The sequence below is a fragment of the Solenopsis invicta genome, chromosome 1 (genome assembly GCF_016802725.1).
Source record: "Solenopsis invicta isolate M01_SB chromosome 1, UNIL_Sinv_3.0, whole genome shotgun sequence".
Classification (NCBI taxonomy): domain Eukaryota; kingdom Metazoa; phylum Arthropoda; class Insecta; order Hymenoptera; family Formicidae; genus Solenopsis; species Solenopsis invicta.
The window spans coordinates 17,283,659-17,308,563 of record NC_052664.1 but is presented as its reverse complement, the minus strand read 5'-3'; the positions used below and the strand labels follow the sequence as shown (position 1 = coordinate 17,308,563).

General features: G+C 34.6%; 1 protein-coding gene across 12 annotated transcripts in view; it reads right to left on the bottom strand.

The window, feature by feature from the left end:
- The window catches only part of LOC105197934 (TLD domain-containing protein 2), a 162,886-nt gene that overhangs the window by 43,786 nt on the left and 94,195 nt on the right, over nt 1–24,905 (bottom strand). For 8 of the 12 annotated variants that reach the window (XM_026132183.2, XM_039449829.1, XM_026132175.2 and 5 more), the window contains exons 2-4: nt 20,935–21,006; nt 18,677–18,783; nt 6,675–6,763 (exon numbers count right to left, since the gene is read on the bottom strand). In XM_026132183.2, coding sequence (XP_025987968.1) covers nt 6,675–6,763; nt 18,677–18,783; nt 20,935–21,006 — 268 coding nt within the window. Of the gene's footprint in view, nt 1–6,674; nt 6,764–9,724; nt 10,101–11,351; nt 11,953–18,676; nt 18,784–20,934; nt 21,007–24,905 lie in introns of those variants that run through there. The other 4 variants (XM_026132185.2, XM_039449840.1, XM_026132176.2 and 1 more) reach the window with 2 other exon arrangements.

Genomic DNA, 24,905 nt, shown 5'->3' with positions numbered 1-24,905 from the left:
CAAGAATATTCTATTTAATGAATTATTTCTGAACCATGTAAGATGGAATGTAGACATTGCTTCAATATTGGTTCCCGACAGCCTTCACTCCGGATAAGTATAGGACAATCAAGATTAGCCGAGTGATTAGAAAGCAGCTCAAGACCCCTCCTTTCCTCCTCTCATCCACGTCCCATTAGTAGTGCGGTCGAACAAAAAAAAAAGGGGAATGTCTATTCCTCTGACGGAGATTAGACGCGTGGGCGACAGCGAGAGGAGGAAAAGAGAGATCGATTAAAGCGGAACAAAAAGCGCTGTGATGAAGCTAGCAAGAAGAGCTAAAGCTAAAGAAAAAGGAACGGCGGTGGATGGGACAACGGAGGGATATTTTCTGAAACCGCGAAAAGCAAGAAGACGAGCGCGATGGTCATTGTCTCAGTTTCCATGTCTTTTAGCTGTGGCTTTATAATCTTCATCTCCGTTTTCACGTTGAGTGAGATGCTGCCAAACCACAAAAGATCTCCTGAGACAGAGAGGTTCTTTCTATTTTATGTGTTCTCCCCTCTCGAATTCGCCAATCTTCCGCGTAACGCTAAAAGATTGGCATGCAGCTTGTTTTCGACAGTACATTTATGCCCTGACATTCGCGAAATACGATAAAAAGACCATCTTTTCAATAATTACAATCTTAAACATTGAACATGTCTTGCCATCAATCAAAATCAAAATTTCAGAACTGTAAAATTGTTTATTTACCTTTGTCAATGAGTCAATAAAAATGGATTATTTGTTTCAATCAAAACTGATTTATTTTTAATATTTTCTGACTGAAATTCCAACACGGTATTTAAAATTCTATCAATTACCAAAATTTGGAAAATTGAATTTGACAAAAATTACTCTGATAGTTTTTAGAATATTGTAAAATAATTTAATTCAAAAGTTTCAATGTTAAAAATTACTGCGTAATTTTCATGTAACAAAATTTACTTAAATAGTTTAATAAGTTAAACGGAAACGCAAAATGCTTTAAGTTTTGTTACAATGAAAACATTTAGCATAATTATTAAGATGGGTTTCATTTAACAACTCAAGTTCTCATAATATGAAATTATTAGAACATCTTTCTTTTACATTTGTTTTTTTATTGATAAACAAATGTCAAAACTTCAAGACTCGTTTTTATTAGAATGATAGACACAGAGAAATTATAAAAATAAATAAAATAACATTGTTTTTCACAGTAGGCGTTTCTCACATTTCTCTTTACAGTAGCACAGTTAACGCCAGGTTAAACAACTTCTTCCCGAATAATTCCTTACATTAATATTCTTGATGTTAATGCAACTCGAAGTTACGATAACATTAATGCTTAGGTCAACACGTCTTAGATATCTTCGTCTGAAAACCGATAAAATGATAAGCGTGAACTTGGAAACTGTTGTTGCTTAATTGTGCACAATTGTAGGGAACATCATTGAGGTCGCCAGTACGAGGAAGATAAGAGAAATTGTCAGATTACAGACGTTAATCGATCAACGGGGTGCAAGGAAACCGAGACGGGAGACATAAGCTGGGTTCTAATAGAGCAGGAATTGCAGCCACCGTGATTATTAGGACACAGGGATTACGCTACGACCATAGTGATTTCACTGCCGCTAAACGGGACAACGTCAGCAGCTACCGGGACAATGACCCATCAGCGGATTAACATTGCGTAAATTGTGAAAATGCATCACTGATGTTGCGCGTGTAATCCAAATCGTTTCGAAATCATTTGGAAATCATTTATTCTCATCTTGGATCAATTCAAAGCTAGCAGAACATTTAGAAATTGGTATTGAATCCTTTTCTCTAAATTTAGAAAAAAAAAAGATTTAAATAATAAGATTGTAATACATTGTAAACATATTACTCACATTAATACTCTTTCCTTAAAACTATTGTTTGCTTTTTAAATCTATTTTTATACATTTTTGTATTACTTTGTTCTTTTTAAATTTGATGTATTTAAAAATTTTTGCACAATAACATAAAAATGAGAAAACCATTATTGATCAGCAACAGATCTGGATAATAACTAATAATATTTTTAGTATAAATTTTTAAAATTACCAGTTCAAGCAAATTGCGCGTCAATTATTTGTCAAGCTTGGAGACATAGTTCCAAACTAAAGATGGCGTAATATTACCAATTAAATTGACAAGCAATTTAATAATACTTTGATACTAACAAGCATCAAAATACTGTAAAGAATTTATTGCAAAAAATAACATCTCAGTTAGAATTCGAACCCGGATCTTCTTATATTCCGTACGAGCGTTCTACCAATTCAATTACCAACACGTGCGTAACGATATTTACCGCAATAACCAATGTATGTTACGAGTACTTCTTTTTTTAGACGACGTATAATAAACGATAATAAGTGAAATTAGGACCATTTTCAAAGATGAGAGTCATTATTGAAACGGTATCGGACGGTATGACTAATAATGGCACTCTCATCTTTATGTTTGACCAATTTCATTGGTCCTAATTTCTTGAATGTATAATAATTTATTTGCGTGTACTAAGCACTTTTCTTGTACCTTCTTATTTAAAAGGTACATGAAAAGAACAATTTTACTGAAATATAGATCTGAAAATAGTTACATTAAACCATTTAAAAAAATTGTATCAGATGTTTAACTTAATTGGTTGCTAGAATGTCAAAACAGTTGGCAATAACATTATCATGTTTGGACGACCTACATAATTATCTTGATAGCCCAACATAAAATTATTTTCAACAGATCCATTCTGTAACTCTTAACGATAGCTTCGTTATCGTTATAATGACGTTGCGTAGACATAATACATGGTAAAAAAGCTGCGCAATAGCGTTATAGCGATAATGAAATTGTCATTAAGAGCTACAGAATAGACCTATTGATTTGTATCCCGCTAAATTTTTAGAAAGAATAATTGCTGCAGTAAAATTCGTTCCGTATAAATTTTTAACAGTTATATATATATATAACATTGTACGTAAAAAAAATCTTTCTCTACCAAGTCGATCTTTCATGACTACTGATTGTGATCTCCATTTGATATATGCTTATACATGCTCTATAGTGACAGATTTAGCAAAGATACTCTCAGTGGTTCACCTTGCCTTCCGAGAGGTGGTGAGCAATTAAAAATCTCTAATGTTCTGGGTGGATTTGAATCTGAGCATTTGGCAGAGAGCAGACATGCAATTCTTACACCATGATCGCCACAAATAAGTAATACGTAAAAATTTATGACCGATATTATGTTCATAATCATAAAAATAATCGTTTTAAAATAATTCCTAAGAAAAACTGTTTAATCGTCTGCAGATCAAAATTATTTGAGATTTAAAGAATTTTCTCATTTTGTGTCGATTCTGTCTCAAATTCGGACATATACAAAAACAACAAAAAAAATAAAAAATAAATAAAATAAAAAATAAAAAGCATTTCGGATCAATTGTACAATTGTACAATTGAATTTCTAAATGTTAAAAAAGAGAATATTAGATTTTTTCAGATTTTTTAGAGCTCAAAAACCTTTTAAAAAATAAAACCATTTATTAGTAACTCCAATTGATTAAACAATGACAAAACCATTGATTGATCTGCGAGAGATTGATATTAAATTCGTCCTTTTAACAATTTCAAAATTTTCTATTCTTTTCATTATTAATAATTATCATATTTGTATCAATTTTCAATTAAACTTAAATAAGTGCAATTTGTTTGTACTTTGTTTCATAATTAATATAAAACACGCAATTAATTATACTTAAAGAATTACATCAAATCATCAAAAAGTAAATTAAACGAGATAACAAATATATTCGTACAGTTTATTTACTTTTTGTTATTTATTTATTTATATTGAATATATGATAATCAACAACGTTTTCGTGAAATTTAGTCGAAATGCTAATAATTCTTGATCTCAATCCCAACAAGATAACTAAATAATTAATAATTGTATGTTTATCCATCGCTAAGCAAAAGACGAAATTTCTAAATTTAGCTTTTAAAAAGAGAAAACAATGCAATACGGTGGCTAGATCGGTCGGGACTCTCGCAGATTTCCGATTTGCTCTATCAACTCCGGAGGGAACCAGGAAATGCAGCTTGTGCAACAACTCTATTTCCTCGTCGGATAAATGTCACGCGGTCTTCCGTTCCCTGGAGCGAGCCTTTCACAAGCATCACATTAGGAACAAGTTAGGGTTAGAAGGTAGAAGGAAAGAGAAAGATGTCGTTCTTCCTAGAACGCTGAACGATCGAGAATTTCCCTTGAGATCTATACATGCGCGAAATAGACGATCGTGATCGACTTTATGATGGTTATAGTTATACGACGGACGAGTAACGCAAAATGTAATACGATTACCGATGTCGCAAACAAAAAAAAAGATAGATGAAAAATACAAAAATTTAAAGAAAAAAAAGCACGAAACTTCTCCTCCATTTGAATTACGTTTTATTTTTGTGTCGCGAGATTACGACACATATTTATTATTTATCTGTTAATTTATAATTGTTTGATTATTTTGATCTGTTTTTAATTATTAAACTTAATTTATGAATTATTAAATTATTTTAATTGTGACGTTTAAATTATTAAACGGAGAAATAAAACCGAGATAATCGAGGCTGTTTAAAATGGAAGTCGAACGCCTTTTAAAATTTATTTCCTCCGCGCGAGAGAAAGCCAAAGAAGCATCTAAATATCAGACACGTCAATGTGAAATGGAAAGGTTCGTAGATCAGAATTCCAGATCGATTCGACACGAGGTGTTCCAACGGACCTGGGCACAGTAGACGCGTGCCATCCCGAGACCGCGATCTTTGCATACGCGCCGCTCTAGAATTCTAGCGATGCGCGCAAGGGTACCGTCCCGCGTCTCCGAAGTTTCGGGAGCGAATGTCCGCGGTCTTTGCGAACTCGCCGCGGCCTTTCGCCACGAACACGACCCATCGGGGAGAAACTATTTCGCTAACGAGAGTCTGCGAGCGTCGGCTTTCAACGAAGTAATTGGAATTCATACCGAAGTGTCTCGCGCCGGGAGATACGCGCGCGCACGCTGATAACTGCGGCATGATGATAACCGAGGCCAGTACACGCGGCTAACCCTTATTCCGCCGTTACGATTTTGTACCTCTATAAATTCTTTCCAATTCTCAATTCTTTAATTTAATTCTTTGAAAAGAGACTTCTTAGAAAAAGAGACTTCACTCAAAAAATGTTTCGCTGATGTAGATTTCTAGGTATTGTAACAAGAATTTATCATCTATTTTTTATTTATCTAAAGTTAACATATTGTTTGTCACATATAAAATTTATAGCAACATTTTATTATAGCAATACCTCCTACAAAATTTAGCTCTTATTGCCAATTATACAGTCAAATTTTATAAGTGTATTGGCCTTAACATAAATAGGTGCTTCAGAAAATTTTTTTCACAAACAGTTCGGATATTAATTCTATCTCTATTATTTAGATTTTTTAAGCATAATATTTGCTAATCATTTATTCTAGACAATTTTTTAAAGAAAAGAAATTATGGTTGTACTTACAAAACTCGAAAAAAATGCTATTGAATCAACAGCATCAGTTTAATCGGAAATATTTTGTTAATACAATAGTAATATTAATTAGTAAAAAATTTAAAAATAAAGACAATAACAAATGCAGTTGAATAAATAAAATTTAGCTGAATGAACTACGTATATTAGTGAAAATCCGCGATTCAACATTTTAATTGAAACAACGTTTTAATTATTATAGCTTTTTTTTTAATGTATTATTGTTGTATTATTTAAAAATTTAGATGAAGTCAACCAGTACGTCCGTTCAAAAACGAATCAGAAAACTTGTAAGAATTATCAGATTATAGTCAAGTTTATCAAATGTTCTGATTATAAAATCTCGAGTCCTATTACATAACAAAAAATTCTGTTTGGTCTTATCAAAATGCATTTAATCATGTTTATCTTGCTTATATAAGAAAATTATTTTTCTCAGTGTTCGATTTTGACGCGAAATTGCGCGAGTACTGTTGAAGCGGATCTTACACACGTTTAGTATGGAAAAAAAAAACTGTTTCTTCGAACTGAATAATATAGATTTATCGCAAGTTTTATAGTAAAAAAACTTCGAGAAAATCACGCGATTACCTTTAGTCACATAACGGTTCAAAAAAGTGCCGTGCTAGAAAATTTTAGCTTATATAACGGGGATTGCGTCCTTCGAAAAATTTATGCGCTGCTACGCAACCTTTTCCATTCCACAATCTTCCCTCGCGCTTGGTTCGTCGACCTTATTATGCATTTAATCGCGTCTCTCTTACAAATTTTTATTTAAAAAATTTCTACAATAAATCTTTGTAATCGCGGAGTCTCGAAATATGATTCTGTAAATTCTACAGCATCTATATATCTTACAAGTGGCGGCGAAGAAACAGTTATGTTAAGCTAAGTGTAGTGACTGGGAAGGATAACGGATATTTATGCATTCGAGCAAAGGTTACATTCGCTCTCCTTGGCACCTAATCGTCTTGTCCCGACACTTGGTTGTCCATTGGAATCGTGCAAGAGCATCGCCGAGTGTACCAGAGCTTGATATGCGCTCAATTAGGGCGTTTACTATGCATACAGACACACTTACCATGTAGGCAATGGTGTTGATGGGCTGCGAGACACGGCCGTGCTTCTTCTCCTGTGTCGTGGAGCCATCTTTGCTCTCGTTATCGGAATCTGCGCAGAAAAAAAACCCTGATTTGCAGTCGTGTCAATTTCTTCATCGACGTATTAATAAATAAAGCATCTCTGTATGTAATATATTTTATCTTGACTCGTCCAAGATTACTGCGCAGACATCTATGTAACATAAATATTTCATGATTATATTTAATCTATTTGTAAAAATGACTTTGTAAAAAGTCGTAATTCAGATTGCTCGCGTCTACTTCGGAGTATTGAGTCCACAGAGATATCAAAGGAAAAATATTGCGCGTTTACATCTATCTTTTTTTTTTCAATAAACTCTGATAATTTTTAGATAAATCGTGCGCGCGAGAGATAATATTGTTAACACACTATATATAACCTCTATTAAAATAGCTACACAATAAAAAAATGTGTGTGTGTACATCTATTTTAAAATTTAGTTGTAGAATGTAAGGGGTAGAAACACATTTTGCTTCAGCAAAAAGTGTATATCATTTTATAGCGTGAAAGAGATATATAGAGCTGTTATCCTAAGTATAGTATTTCCTCGATAAGAACAACGTTGAATCTTCATTGAGTCTTCGCGAGACAAAGTCGATATCGAGCTACAGTCTTAAGAAAGAAAAAGTAGCCGAGACGTTAAATATTCGCGGAGATAAGTAACGGTTAGAAATTTAATTTCTGCAGTCCGCCTACCCAACTGCATTACTCATCGTCAGTGCAGTCAGCTGCACCGTGGCGATTGCGACTCGACTAATAAACGAAGCAGCAAACACGTGACGGCTGAACACAAAAGTCATTCCGGGGGTTGAACCTGCTGCACGCAAGACAAGCGCGGTTAATCATTGTCAATTTAAAGATAAACATTCCTTCGATCGCGGACGGAGGGAACATCGCGAGAATCTTACTTCAGAAGATGGACGAGAGATTGAGATGCCACGAGGCACGGCGGTTGCGATATTGATCTAAGAATCCGTCTTGCAAAAATAAGCGAGACTAGAATATTTTCTCTAAAATATATTTATCGTATTAACTATACACAGATTTCCCGATTTAATTAAAAATAATCACCATTCTCTAAATGTAACGCTAATGCAACCATGTAAAATCAATACTATTAATATAGTGAATCGATCGATAAACATTATTATAATGTTGTCTTTCTAAAATTAAGATATGTATATAAAGCCTTGAGTATTAGTCAGAATATTAAATTAGAATAATATTTTAAAAACTAAACCCGAATGGTTTTAATTATTTCACGCGCGAGTAGGTAAATATATATGCAGTGTTCTACTTTAAATGTCGTAGACAAATATCTGGGAGAGAAAATGCGAAAAAGTAATTTGAGCAAAATTTGCAAGGTTTTAAGGAGGACAAATGATAAAATAAATTTTTAAAAAAGCAGATTTTTCGAGGTTTCATAAAGACCATCGTCATTTTTTAAATAGAATTATGTAATTTTTTGCACAAGACTCTTCTAATTATTCTGCGTATAAAAATATCAAAATAGAGTTATCGAAAAATAAATAATTTACGAGATATTTTATATTTTGTACTAAAATATGCAAAAATAAAGTATCAAATATTTCGTAAATTATTGCATTTTGATAATTCCGTATATATAATTGTAATATATATATATATATATATATATATAATTACAAGAACTATTAAAAGCGCCAATGTCGAATTACTCATGTATCTTAATTGAACGGTCGTGTTTCCTATTATTTTCTACAACAGTCGGCCAAGAGGATAATAGATTTTCTCTATTATATTCTACGCGAGTAAACGTGACAAGAGTAACGAGGAATCGCGCGAGGAGCAATCTGAAAGGTTTGTTTTTCTCTTCCGTGGCCTTCAATAAATGATTCAGACACTTTGCTCAATTTTAACTGGCGACCAATTCGCGCTATTGCGCAATAAGCTCGAGACGACTGCGGAAACGTTATTTTAGCCGGCACGACAGCGCTACACTTGGACTTGACGCTTTAATAACAGATTTGCATATTTCATCGCGTCTCACACACGTCGCAGATGGTGCACGTGTGAAATTAATTAATATTTATTGAAGCAATCGACACGAGGCGGAACATACGTAAACCAGAACGCCTTCTTCAATGAATTTCTCTTATAAAGTCTCAGATCCGATATAAGCACTTTTCACTAACCGTGAATTGAAGAAACAGTTGTTAATTTAAAATGTATTATTTAACTCAAACTGATCGTTTCAGCTAAATTTATTAATCAAAATACACTATTGTATTATTTTTTTAAATAAATTATATCTGCACTGAAAAAAAAATTTCTTCTAATTAAATCATTTTTTTTTAAATAAATGTTAGTTAAAATAATTTATTTTTAAACTTAGGAAATATTTGTTTTAATCAAGGAAATAATGTTAAAAAACTATATATATTTATTTGAAAATAAAAATTTTTTTTCGTAACACATTAAAACTAATAAATGTAACGAAAACAATTTTTTTATAAAAAAATTATAAATCACATTGTTACGAGCCTAACACTAGTTATCCAAGTGATGGGTAATAAATAAAATCAATAATTTTCAATATCTGTAATTAAAACGTATTAAGCTCATAACGATTCATAACCATCATTATTTCCATTAATAATGTAAATTTCATTAATATTTCTATTTATAACGTGATTTTGTAAAATTAGCAGTGTTCAAACAGCGAGTGGTTCACCACCATGTATTATTCACATGTTTCAAGAGTAAATAATTTCCCTCAGACATGCTAACGAAGTGAAGAGGGAAGAATTTGCACATTTAAAAGTTGAAAGAAATTAAAGCAAACACCGAAGGGCTGCTTGCAAAATAGCCATGTTTGAGCCACGAAGAGCCGAGATTGGCGAAGCTTTTACTTTGTGCGGATAGACACGAGAAACGCACGCGGATAATACTCCGTACTCATTTAAACGCATTTTTTCCGCCACGACTTTTCCCGCATTTTCCGAGTACCTGTACTTGAAGTGCGTTGCAAACTGCCTGAGAAGAGCCGCGAGTCCTCTTGCGCCACATAGTACACGACATAATCGTGAAATTCCTTCTCGTAGATATGAATGTTTCTCGGTTCGTAGTCCGCGTATTCCCACTGCGAGTCCATCATGAGCGGAACGTCAAATTCCATCGCTATCTCCAAGCATCATCGCAATTCTCCAGTTATTCTTTGGAATCGCCAGAAAACGGCGAACACTCCTCGTCACCGAAATTTGTCTACGCCAGCGCGTTTAATATTTCGCATCGACCGATCGCAGTGGTGGAATAATGTACACTGCTGGCCGCTGTTTTTCTTTTCCGTAATTGATAAGTGTCGGTTGACGAAGTCAGCGTGAATCTAATTATAGATAATTAGAAAGCGCGCGAGTTTTCGGTCACCTTAATTTTTATTCGTTATTTTGAAATAGCGTCATTGTGACATTTAAACAAACTTTTCGCGGCTCATATTATTAATAAATCTAACTCTAATGATTGATAGAAAAGTATTTGAGCTTCTCGAATAATGCATAAATAAAAAGCTTTGTTAAAAATGCGTTGTAAAACAAACAACGTTAATGGACACTAGTTACAAGTTCGGCAGAGTTTCAGCCAAAGTTTTTACATTAATGAATGGCTCTGGGAGATACAATGGTATTGACTTCTTCGGCTTCTCGCTAATTTTATCTGCACTCAAATGCGACGCTCGCTCAGTGCAGAGTAGTAGCACAACTCGCAAAAAGAAAAAAAAGGTAAAAATAAACTAACTTCGTACAAAAACTGTCTCAAGAGCTACGTGCTAGCTATAAGTGAAACGTAATTTACAATTATAGGCTACTTCGGCACTTTTCGTAATCTTTTCACCGCGTCCGTTTCTTATCAAGTGAACTCAGACGTTCTAAAAAAAAAACAACAGATTATATGTTGAAATAAAGTTATGTCGTGCTAATTTTCGTCGAAAAAGCTGAGGAATATTACACAACCTATATTCTCTAAATCTTGCGTAAGCGAAAAATTTACTTAAAAAATTGCATGGGTTCAATTTTCACTCTTTTAGAGTGACGTTTCACTCTACGAGAGTAAATTTTTATTTTCACTAGAGTGACAAATCACTGGAAAAATTGCACATGCTCAATTTTCACGCTGCAGCAGTGAATTTTCACTCTACAGGAGCAAATTTTTTACTCTTATTAAAGTGACAAATCACTCGAAAATTACACAAGCTGAATTTTCATTCTTTCAGAGTGAAAATTGAGCATTTGCAACGTTTCACTCCATGAGATTTAGAGAGCAACATGCAGAAAGTTCTAAAAAGAGATATAAATTCGATGCACGAAGGTTCCAGAAATAAAACTCGTGCAATAAGATGTTGCAGGACGGTGAAAGGATTAATAAATGGCACGCGACATACGCCTTTACTCACTTTTATCTTTCAAGGCTAAGAATTTTAAATAGCAGACTGTCCAAACTCTTGAAAAACATTTCAATTAATATCTGAGACAATTATCAAAGATTAATCTTTTTTTCTCCCGAAACAAGCCTGTTTTGCAGAATCGTGCCATTAACGTTGTATTGCGTGTCTCATTTTCTTCACGCGGGCGCAGAAACGTACGCAGCTTCGCAGGGCACTTTCTCCTGCCAGCGTGGTCGACCTTGTCAGTGGCAATGCGTAAAAAGTGCTCGTTTTCTGCCGTGAAACCGGCTGCGCCGAAACTTTCTCGCGTGACAGACCAAACACGAGCGACAAAGTAATTGGCCCGCTCGGAATCGTCGAAATAAAATCTAAATATTCAATTTACCGCTCGGATTTGTTCAAAATTGAAAAACTTTGATCCTTTACACTTTTAGTTCGCTAAAACAAAACTTTCCAGTTAATGTACGTAGTACAGCTATTACAATTTGTATGTACATATACGTATATATATATGTATATCCAGCGAGGGTGTAAACGAATAAATGTCAAATATTCTAAAGGGATGTATTTTCCCATCAGTCAAATATTAAAAAAGTTTATATGAACATGTGTTTAGTAACGCTTAGTCTTTAAGAAAAGGATTTTATCGTGAAACAGTGGTGGAATGTCTCGAAAATTGAACGGAGCAATTGATTTTATGTCAAAAAATATGCCAGAATAAAGCCACAAAGTACTGATTTTTTGATAGCACGACTTTGGTACGTTTATAAGCAGAATAAGCAGACAAATTGTATTATGTAAAATATATAAATTTTATAAAAAAAAAAAAAAAAAAAAATATCTTGGATCCTTCATGTAAATTAAAATTGTACCGCTAATCTTTTTGACACTTTACTCTGGCAGATTTTAACATAAAATTAATCGCTCCGTTTTTAAGATATTTTACTGCTTCGCAATAAAAGCGATAATTGATTTTTACCATTACTTATCCCTTACCACGTAATTTTTATCTGAAACATTTTTTGTCAACTGCTTCAAGATACCAACAGTGGAATATCAAGATATTCCACTGTTTCACGATGGTATTCCTCCTACAGCAAAAACTAGCGTGTCTGGGTCCATGTTTGCGTGAACTTTGTAATGTTTGGTCGATTTGGAAAATACGTCTCCCGAATATCTGACACTTACATTCGCTTACACCCTGTACATAAATTATATTTTATATATAACTATGGATAACATATATTTCTCTTATGTATACATAAAATATATATGTATATATACAATAAAATTGCTATGTAAATACGATTTCGTGATTTATAAGAATCTCGCTTTAAATGCGGAGCACGTATGAAACATGGCTTAGCGCAGACGTCGGTTTCGAGGTAATCGCGAAAAAATCCACAAAAGATGACGCAGACCGACAACGTCCCGCGCGTAGAAGCGTACTGCGCGCTCGGCGCAACGGCGGCACTTTATCGCACGTAAGCGATAACGGGGACGAGAGAGAGAGAGAGAGAGAGAGAGAGAGAGAAAGAGAGAGAGAGAGAGAGAGGTCCTGTCACGTCGGCTCTTCGCGATTCCCGGCACGATCCGTGGACGCGCCGTCGCGAGGCAGACGTCATCCGCGCGCGGCTGAAACTGCGCGAGGTGTTCACGATCACGTGAATGATTAGCGGCACTGCCGCGCCGCGGAGGCCGTCAGGTGTCACCGATCGGCGTTGAAGAGGAACGCTCGCGATCGCGACCGCGACTTACCGGAGTCTGAGCGACGGCGACGTCGCCGCCGCCGCCCTGATCGACTACGTGTGGACGGTGGGAACCTCGCGATTCGCGAACGCAACGACCGTGTGTCGTTCGCAGCCGCGACGATCGACCGACTTCGCGCGACTGATCATTCATAGATCGCCATGACGGGGATCGGATCGACGTCACTCTTGGCGGGATTATTCGATTATTCTTTATCGGCGCCAATAAGTCGCGCGATAATTAATTACGAGATTAATCACCGGATTCTCGGAACGGGATGTCGGGTGGAATAAGAGGAAATCTGCTTCGCAAAGGGCCTCTCAGAAAAAATTTCAAATAAACAAGGCGATAAATATTCTTCAGGTTGCAGATACATTTAGGACACGCAATTGATTAGGCGTAATAAAATTTGTCATATAAAATAGCCATTAAAATTATTAACTCTCTAAAAAATTTAATGAAGAAGGAAAAGAAAAATTAGCGACACACAATAAAAATCACCAAATTATTACAGAAGGTATTTTTCTTATTATTCCTTATTAAAAATTAACAAAAGTCTCCCCATTCGTCTATAAAATAAATTTACTATATAAAACGATCCTGAAGAACATAATCCATGAGAAATCATCATAATGTATCTACCTAAAATACTTAATTTAGACATAGTTATTAAAACACATAATATTATATTCATATGAAATATAGACGAATAAGCTACCAATCTTTTTATATCTATACTTGAATTGAACATAAAATTCTTACAATTATTCCTTCAACAATTCTCAAACTAAAAATTAAACAATTAACTTTCATTAATGACAACTGCCTCTGGCAGTCTGCCGTATGCAACTAGTTGTGCGTCCTAAATGTATCTGCAACACCCTGTACACACCCTGTTAAATTCGTAGTGTCGAATTCTACCTAATTTGAATTATTTTTCTTAACCATTCTTAAAAGTCGCTACTGCTTCTACTTATACATATGTTGTTAATTCAAATTAAAATAATAAAAGTTAAACAAGTTAACTATAAAAATGTTAAAATTGACTGAAATATAATTATTTGTTAAGTGCATACGTTAATACAGGCTACTTACTTTAAAATTAAATAATTTAACTATAGAAATGAATTAAACAAGGTTGTTCTTTTAACTACATATTTTGTGTTAAATTTCGACACACATAGAAGTGAATTATAACTCAGGAAATTTGTTTAAATTTGATTTTTTAATATTTAATAATGTATAATTCTTGTTCGCCTTCATTGAATTAAATAATACTGAATTATTATTTTGAGACAAGAGTATAACACATATGAATTTCAGCTCACATATTCTTACGTTTAGAAAAAAAATTTGCTCAATGTTATAACGTACGATGATTAATCGCTACGCAGTTTGAAATATCACTAACGAGAGATTGTGCAAAAAAACGCTCTCTTGTAAGAAAGATTTGCACGCGATGCATTATAATCAATGCAACCACGGAGACTCAGATAGCCTTTGCTTATGCGTACAACAATGTAAATCCTTGCGGATCTAATGGATCTAACAGATATAATTTGACTATAAGACGAGATATTTTTGTAAAGAGATATTTTAAAATATGGTAAATCTGTCTGAAAAAATTAATACGATAACACCAATCATTTTATTTTGCATTTAAGAATTTTTCTATTTAAGAATAAAATATTCTCTTTCCAATAATATTATAATTATCTCTATTTATCAATCTTATTTTATAATACATAGAAGAGTAATAACATCGAATCCAGAAATTTATTCTGCGGACATGGATATTCACGTTAACAATAAATTGCGTAAACAACAAAGAATTTTGATGGTCAGACATACAGCTACAATGTGATTGTGATATAGCGATCCTAGTTTTATCAACCAATCAAATTGTCGCGGCATTGTAACTCTGGTACCATTGCATAACGGAGATAACGATTTTCGCGTCCCGAAGGATCGTTCAGATAATTAGTCTCATGCGGCAGAGATGTTCGATACGATTGCCAGTCGCAACATGTGACGAATAAATTATTGAAATGTGACAACATGAATACATGAATAAGAAAGGCAAATATAATTTCATATCATTCTCAAACGTGACTTTGCATTTAAATAGATAAAAAAATTAATGGTAACTTCAAAATTGTACGAGTTAGGCTAGTGGCATTAAAAAAACGTGAGCAATAAAAATGTAAACTGTGAAGAAATCGATAAAATTTTAATAGTACTGCTGCTTACGTTATTGCATTAGCTCTTGATTGTGACTGGTCGATTTCTTTACTATTATTTACGTCTTACTGCTTACGTTTTGTGCTTTTATGTGCTATTAGTCTAATCTAACTCGTAAAATTCTGGCGTTATTATTCATCTGTTCGTTTGAGTATAAAGTTATGAAGTCACGTTTGATATAAAATTACATTTTGTTTTTTATTCATGTTATCACTAGCTCAATAATTTATTTTTCTATACGGCATTAACCTTAAAGCGTCTATTAAAGTATCTATGCGATCACACTGTTAAAAATATCATGAAAGTCAATGTATTTTTAAGTTAAACATTAAATTTAATGTATCTATAACTGAAAAGTATGTACATAAAATTTAGTACACTTTTAACGACATTAAACGTTTTTTAATGTTCCTGCTTGAAATTTGCTTCCGTTACAGCGCATTAAGTTCTACTGCCGATTTTTAACAGTGCACTTTCTATCATCTATGCATAATTAATACCGTTATTATTGAAAATCTGGTAGATTTAATTTCAATCTGTATGTCTCTTAAATAAAGGAATTAAAATTCACGAAAATATTACCAGATGATCGTAATTAATTACAGAAATGTAATTAATCATGTTCATTTGATAATATATGTAATATTAATTACATTCCTAAATATATCAAAATTTTTTGATGATACTAAATTCAATTATGTCAACATAAATTTATAGTGAAAAAATATGTCTTGTAAATACAATTAAAAGTTTTATAGATTTAACCAAAAATGCTAATTAAGTCCTTAATTAAATCTACCAAACGTTCTAATTATAAAATATCGATTTTAATCGTGACTAGAAATTCAGTTTGGTCTCATAAACATCCATATTAATTAAATAAATGTATTATTATTAACATATTGTAATACAGCAAAGAAAATGTTTTGATTATACCAATAATAAAATGATAGTCTCGTAATAATCTCAGCCATTAACGGATTTATATGTATAGTTTTAAAATACATTGATTATGTCGATCCTGAAGTACTACCTACTTAAGCCACGCTTGCTGTTGATAAGAATGAAACTACAGTATCATATTTTATTCTATTGTTGTATCAAAATAAAAACGTATCAACTCACATAACGTCGGACACTATCAAATATAGCCATCTACGATATTCGTTCTTTCGACAGTGTCTTAAAATTACCTGAAGCAATCAGATCCTATATACGTGCATTATTTCGCATATCATGTAAAACAAGTTTTTGTGTCGAGAAATGGAGAATGCAGAATTGAATATTTAAACACGGAGCCAAGGTTAAGGCTGAGGTTATATATGTTTTGTGTATAAATCACGGCAAATGCTTGTTAATTCGAATAAGTTGATTTCTTGGCCGTCACGCGTCCCGGCCCTGCCCATTTCCGAGAAACTTTTCAAAGGCCTCACTTGATATTCGTGCATGGCATAATCGGGAATAAACGTTTGCACAGCCTATGCGCAACTAGTGTCGTTACAATGTAAACAGTCGCATGTATGCATAGCTACATACGACGGCGAGAGAACTCCGATAAAAACGTCAATGCAATCGACGAATGCATCGTAACGCTTGGAATATCGCTGCTCTCTCTCTCTCTCTCTCTCTCTCCCCCCTTTCCCCTTCGGCCTTTTTTACAATTTTTATCGCGGAAAATAAACGTTCCAAAAAATAAATAAAAAAAGAACAATATAACCAATTTTATATGCAACTGATAATAACATTAAAATTAACAAAATTAAACAATTAATGTAACACAACAACGTTGATAAATTTGTTCACTTCAAATTGCTATACAATTGGTTTAATGTAATTTTAATAAATAACGGTTGATAATAATAAAAAAATAGTTTACAAAAAAAAAAATTACTCCCCGAAATTCGTTTGATTAATAACACGTTGCGAGCAGTGACCACAACTTCAAGTGCAGAAGGGCTGGATTGGCGACCGGATTATTTCTCGGACGTGCAATTCCACAGACGGCTGGCGCAAGTAATGAGATAAATTTCTAACAGTTGGAAACAATTGTCCCATGGTGTATTGTCCCCTCCGCTGCCATTAGAGCCACACCCGCGAGCATATGCACGGCAAATGAGTCAAATGTTCGCGCTGCTATCTGGGTTGCTCGCGTACTTGAAGCGGATTTAATAAACTGCGCGCGAAGCCATCGAGACGGGATCTAAATTTTCATGGCAATTTCGCGTTCGCGAAATGGAGCGCGGCACGGAGTGACGCCAATAGCGGATTTGAGACGCTGCATTCAAGTTGGTTTCTTTGTGCAACAGGCGTGCAAATGTAACGTAAAAGTGATGAAAATCATAAATGCGCGCGCGGTTAATTTTAACCAATGACTGAAGCGTCGAATAAATCGTATGCAATAATTAGATTCCAATCTGCATAATCCAATCACTTATCCAACGCTCGATCATCGTTTTCCTTTTTTATACGATAATTGTTTAATGTCACTCAGCACAAGCACCGAGATACTTCAACTTCGGACGAATAGAGAGCTACTTTTCACCAGTCAATCATTAAGCTCGCTCAAAGATCAAAGATCCTAAGTGTTGTTCCAGGCACACAGAGTAGCATATAAATTACAACTTCCTGAATTATTCTGTTCCTATTACAAGGATTGTCCGACAATGTATACGATCGTTTCGGCACTCGTTCTAATCCTGTCGATTTCTCGCGGCCGGATCTGTTCGTTCCGTTTATCGAAACGTTGCTTCATTAATTACCACACCACTCTATCCTTAATCCCGCGCGTCAATTAGTCTTCATTAAGCCTCACGGGCTGGTATTGGTGTAACGCGCGTCGATTCGAAGTATGCGCGAGATAGGGCGATCGATCACACGTGGCACTTGTGCTACTTTGAGAAAGTAAGTCAATGTAACTCGCCCGAGTAAGGCTGCGCGCGGCTGATTCGTCGAAACAGCCCGGGTCTCCCTGAGACCTTCGTTCGGTATAGATCGCGCCGTCATCATGGTCAGCCGCGCAAATTCGCCCACCCGTCGTCGACGACGTCACCCGGAACTTCCGCGTCGGATATTCCGTGGATGATCGAGTGCGTGAATCCGCGCGCAACATCGACGGACATTGCATGTTAAATGATCTCCGATAGCGCGACGACGCAGCGAATCGAATCGATCACTATGGAAAGGGCATGTGTCGTACAATGACACATCGTTCCAGAGTAAAACGATAAATTGCGGCGGCAGCCGCTTAATATTACATTTTTAATACCGAAATTGCAATATTAAACAGCCCCTGGGATGCTTCCGGCCGCTTTCAACTTTAATATTGAATGCGAATAAACTACGTGCCTAAGATATCGAAAAGAAATAATTAACGTTTACGATTTTATAAAAAAAAAAAGAAAAATTGATTCAACGTCCTCTCTAAAATGATTGAGTTATAATAACGTGATTAATACGTGGCTCGAATTTTTTACGCAAATATCCGACGCGGTCGATCGATTCAATTATTTAATAATGTAATAACGTGGACTTACCTTTCGTGAGCTTATCCACAGATTCGAAGCGTCCTTCGACCTTGTTCCGAAGAGCATCCAAATCGAAGGGTGGCATAATTCCATGATCCACGCTACGGCTCTTGCTCCTGTAATAGAGTAAATGTGGCCGTTAATTAGCTTTACTCTCGTTTATATCCCGAGCTCGTTGCGCAACAAATTTGATTAAGCAAAGCGAAATTCGCAAAAATAGATCGGAAGAGATAAAACCGGACGAAAATGAATTGAGATGCAGGTGCTACACTTTGTGCGCTCTTTGAAAAAGAAGTAACTTTAAATTCCCTGCAATTTACAAGACTTACGAATGTTTTGACTATGCAATACGAGTTAAAAGTTCAAAATTTAAAAACTAAAAGTGACTTGGATTTATTTACTTTTTTCCTAATCAATAACAAAAAGTTTTAATTGCAAATAGACAAATTTTGGCTTTGAAACCACTCTGGTAGAAATTGAATTTCACGTTTGTCTAGATAGAAAAATTGTGTTCTACATAGCTACTATCTAATAATGTAACGCTCACTTTTCCTATTAACTATCTAATATAAACTATTTATAATTTATTACCTTTTCATTTTGTCTTGTTCAGTATGCAGAGATTACATTTCGATATACACCATTAGTACTGGAAATCTATAGTTCATATTGTGTATACTATAGTTTTTCATTCAATAAACAGATTTTTAACGGAATGAGATAACCTTAATCTGAAGCTTCTAGAAAAAATCAAAGTCTTGTGGATATCTAGCTAGCTTGTATATTTTTCAAAATACAGTGCCATCTCTACTATCCTTTTCCTGAATAGTGACTAGACAGTTGCGTACGAGAACCAATTACGAATATATAGTTACTAACCAGTGACGAGTTGGAAAATCTAATCTAGGTATCTAATCTAACTAGCTACAAAATTGTGAATCAAATCGACTAGATCCGTTTCTACCAGAGCAGCTGCAAAGGAGAAAATAACGAAAAATTTGATTTTTGCAGCGAAAATTACCAGATTTTGTTACAGTTTTATGTAAATAAATTTTAAACGAGTAAATGGATTTAAACCTTTACACGAATATTTATTAAAGTTTTATTAATATATGTAAAAAAATTGAATTAAATCGCGATGCTATTTTCTCATCAAATTTGCAAATAAGTATTATAAAATGGAATTTTATATAAAAATCAAGAACAAAAAATTAAATAACTTTTAAACTAATAAGAGAAATATGCTTAAATTTTATACAGACACTCAAACGTAATAGTAGAACAATCTATAAAATTAAAAATTTTTTGTAATACTGTCAAATGTGATAAATCCTTGAAAAATCATTCGGAAAAAAGAGGATCAAAATGATTCAAAGTGTCGTAAAGTGAAAATAATACAGAGTAATGAAAACAAACGCGCGAGAACATCGTGTAATGAAAAGGTATTTCTATTTGCGGTTTACGTCCCTGGAATGGAATCAAGTCACCAGCACATTCGGAAATAGAGTCAAGAGAGGCCACTCGTCGACTTATTCTCGCAGAACGCATTGTGGAACGTACGCGGGTAGACGCTAATAGTTTGGCGCGGCACTATTTGTAAAACGTTCAACTCAACGGAGGCAATCTCGCTTAGCCATAACAAAACGCAATTTCACGATGCAACGAACCGTGCACTGTGCAGGTTACCTCCATAAGTCGCGTCGTCTATGGACGCGTGGCCAACAAAGATAAAGCCCAATGAGATTCCTGCGAACGGGCCTGAATAATGCGCTGTAAAGCAACGCGTAGCGGGGAAAAAAAAAAAAAACGTTTTTGAATGAAAAAGTCGGTGAATGAACTTGCGTTATGTCAGCTCGTTGTTACAAACCACACGCTTCTCCTGGATTTCATTTAGGATTATTCTAATGTTTACTTCTGAGAAATATAAAATTCTTTAACAGATATCGAGAGTTAGACGCGCGCGTTATTACATACAATTTCGCTTGCGGTCATCTTACGGCTAGACTTACTTATTGTTAGTCGACGGGGAAAAAACGACACTTTCGAAACAAAAAACTCAAGGCTCCATTTTAAAAACTCTGTTTGCAGTCTTACGTGCTTTTTATATATATCATCGTGCGTGCGTTTCTAAAGGATGCATACTACATTCTAAACATCAACGACAATAATGAAATCATAACTATTTATAATACTTAGTTCTCACTGTTGAAGTCCAGAGAAAACAGAGATATGATGAGATGATGATGTGCGTATGCGATTTTACGTACCTGACATAAGACGTCGAGAGGTTTTCCGTCGATTTCGAGGTTGTAACATCCGCCTGGGACATTCGCCTGGACCTGGGATGCAACAAACAATCCAAAACATGGGTGATGAAAATACATGCAATCTACGCGTGCGCAGGAGCTTAAAAAAAAACAACTAAAATCATAATTGAATTGAAGGAAAAAGTTAACTGCAGTACGCTTGGAAAGTAATTCCTACACGGAAAACTGTTTTCCACGCAGAGTACTTAAAGTATTTTAACCTCTGGCGGAATTTAATGAGCGACCTTGCGTGCTTGACATTTTAATGTATAGGCATGCGATTTATCAATAGCATGTTTTTTTTTTTAACACGTTTCGACTATGTCAAAATAATAATAATTTACCACGTCTGCTTGCAAAACAAATTTTTATCGTTTTTATTTAAATTTTAGTGAAATACAACTCTATAGCTCGTAACAGCATTACTTTTATCCAAAATATTCACTCTTGCGTGAAAAGGCGTCTTCCATTTCTATTACAAGTAAAAATCTCACTCCAAGCGGTACGGCAGAAACTGCTGAATTAAAAATAAGCGGAAGGTGCGAAAAGCAATTCGGCGGATATTCGGGCAAAACGGCGGCAAGGCAATCGCATTCAAAAATAAAATGTTTAAAACGACATGTACGTCGGAAAGCTATTGATCGTAATGCAGAGTAGCGCTCTACACTGGATGCGCATGCAACTTTGTTATTTGTCGATCCGTGCTGCGACAAATGCTATCTGCGACGGCGACGTGCGCGCGAATCGCGAAAATGCAGTCGCGCTTCGCGCGCGCGCTCGATTCGGTCAATTTCAGGAGTAAGGTCTGCGCGCACTCGCGCGTACGTACGCGGGAGGCTGCATCTCTCTTCCCGCGCTAATTGCATTTCGACGTTTTAATTCGATTACATTTGACGCGGCTTAGCGGCTCCGCTCGTTACCGGTGGCTCACTCACCGAAACGATGACGTCTCTCGTACGTGTCGAGAAAATCGCCCCTTTCTCGAAATCTGTATTTCTTTCGTGCAGGAAAATATAACTTGTAGAAATATTTTCCACACTGACAAAAGAATTGTAGTGGTGGGCAACTGTTAGGGGACAGCCATATAAATTTTATTAATAGAATTATAATATAGTTAAGTAATTATAATGTGGTTAATTATTATTATTAAAAATAAAATAGTTAAGTAAACTACATTATAGTTATTGCAACTAAATTAAGAGTTCAAAGAACTAATAAAAAATAGTAATTACGATATTATATAGCAATTACAATTATTTTTTATTAGTTTTCTCAATCATTAACTTGGTTGCAATAACTATAACATAGTTCACTTAACTATATGTTATAATTCTATTAACAAAATTTACATGGTTGTCCATTTATAGTTGTCACCACAATTTTTCCTCTCAGTGTAACCTGTCGATTTAACAAAGGAATAAATTCCCCTTTTCGTTGCAACTTAAGAGAATTATTCGCGAAGAAATGAATAAGAGCTTTTATTGGCTCGTAGTAAAAAATGATTCAAATCATTTTGTATAAGACATTGCGTCACAAGCAAGAAGGAAAAAAATGTATATTTATGGGGTGAATAATCGAATTATTCACACTGCCGAGAGAGATAAATCAAACGATGAAACGATTCTTTTTCAGACAACAAATTTGTTAACGATTTAAGGAAGTTTCCGTAGAATTGCGGTCATCTTTTCGCTTAGCGCTGTAATATTTAGCAGCTCGGTAGCAACTGGAAGCAATGTGAGGCAAAAGGTGCGCACGTATACAATAAACAAAACTGAGAGAAAACGTTTTATGTTTCGGAAGATATAAATTCGGAACTTTGCATCGTATAACTGAATACAAAGGCGAGCAGGAAATAATAACGTACAAAATGCAGCGTTGCTCCGTACTTTCGGATGTGATTCATTTTATTCGCTCGACCGCATGGGCGCTTCGCAATCTGCGCAAAGCTAGATTTCACCGATGATTAGGCAGCATAAATTACGCTGCAGCGTTAAATCATGTACCAATAATTAGCCGTCGAAACAGTCTGAAGGCTGGCGAAATTAATGTTTCCGACATTCATCCGGGTAGAAATAAAATAAATTGTCGAACAATATTTAATTAAGTGGCCTGACGCGCGTGCCGTTTTCACCGGTCCCGATAAATATAAGCGGGCAGATATAAATAGTTCTGGCACAATTTCGATGGCTCTTGTTTACGCGCCCGTTGCTTTCACGCTCGGCCAATACTTCGCCAAAAAACAAATATTTTGCACAACACCTCGCGACGCGACGACGTCGCGAGTTTACGTCCGCGATTTTTCGCGATGACGCGGCGACGGCGCCGAGATATTTGCCGAGAATGTACATACTTCACGGTTGCGCGATAAAATATGCATAGCGTTATGTTAATTATGAAAATCGCGATATGAGAGAACGATAATTAATAAGTCAGCGCGTTGCGAGGTCTCGGCCATCGAGATATTAATAATAAATTTGTAGTTCGAGCCAATTGACCGGACCTTCAGCGAAAACACACAAGAGCGTTCTGTAATATTTACCAGTTAATATGCAATGTCGGAATTTTTTAAATCCTCCGAGCCCAAGAGACACAAACATATATATATATATTACTTCATCCCGGAACAGATTTATACAGCGAATTTATCAACCAACCTCTGAATTTCTCTTTAATTAACGAGACCGCTTAGTTTATTCGAACGTGTATACGGAAAGTTTTCTTATAAAATTCACCTTAAAATCTTGGTAGTCGTGAGACACCATTGTATTTCAAAGAATTTTATGTAATTTTCTCCAATTTAATAATTATGTATCACACGTATTTTACTTTTAAAAGAGTAAAATATAAAATGTTTATTTTCACGAAAGTATACAGTTCAGTTTCAAAAATTTTAAAATATGTTAAACAGTTTATGATTCTTTGTCGTTTTAAATGCCAAGTAGCATGTGTAAATATATACATATAATATCTTATATAAATTTTACAATATAGCATGGTAATTTTGATCTGACTTAGTCGCTCTTAATAATTTTACCATGTAGCATGGTAATTGATCGGCGTACTATTTATACCATAAGTGGGCAATACATAATTTATCAGAAGAAATGGCATAGCACGTAAGACAGGAGACTCGTGATCTAGAAGTCTCGGGTTTGAACCTACTACGTGGTATTAAGCGCGATACTAAGCGTTTTTTTCAAAAGACAATATATCTATATGTGATTAAATGCATAATCATATAAAGACTAAATTTCGTATGTGATTATTATACAAGAAAATTTAGTATTGTAAAAATTTTATCTTTGAACTTTTTACAATTATGCGTGGTATTTTTTAATTAATTAATAAAATTCCTTTGTATATTTTAAAAATTCCTATCATTACTCATAATATTTGGTAGATTATTAAATTCAAGTTTATCACGGTAAATCATGGTAAAATTTGTAGTGACTTTCGAAATAAAATATATGAAAAAATCTCTCCGTGTAAGAACGTACGTAGAAACAAAAAAATGATGCAATTATTTATTTCAAAGAATTATACGATAGAATCAATAAATAATTTTCAAATTCAGCAAGGTAACATTAATCGCGTTTCAAAAATACTTCTTCACTATTTCTCTTATTTCAATTTTTACAATTTAATAACGGCGCCTGAAGGTAGGCAACTGTAGACATTTGCGTGTAACTTGGTTAACAAAGGAATTTTTTTCGCAAGCGTTTTCCTTATTCAAGTTCTCTCAGTTTCGCACACGGTGAGCAATAATTTAAAACGCAGATTGACGTCAAGACGTGACATATTTACGTGTGTATTAAAAGAAAGTAACGTTTGTTACTAGGTATTGCCATATTTGCCAAACAAAAATGTGTGTTATACATTTCAGGTCTTATAGATATATTAATTACTGTCAAATAAAATTTTAACGGTCAAAG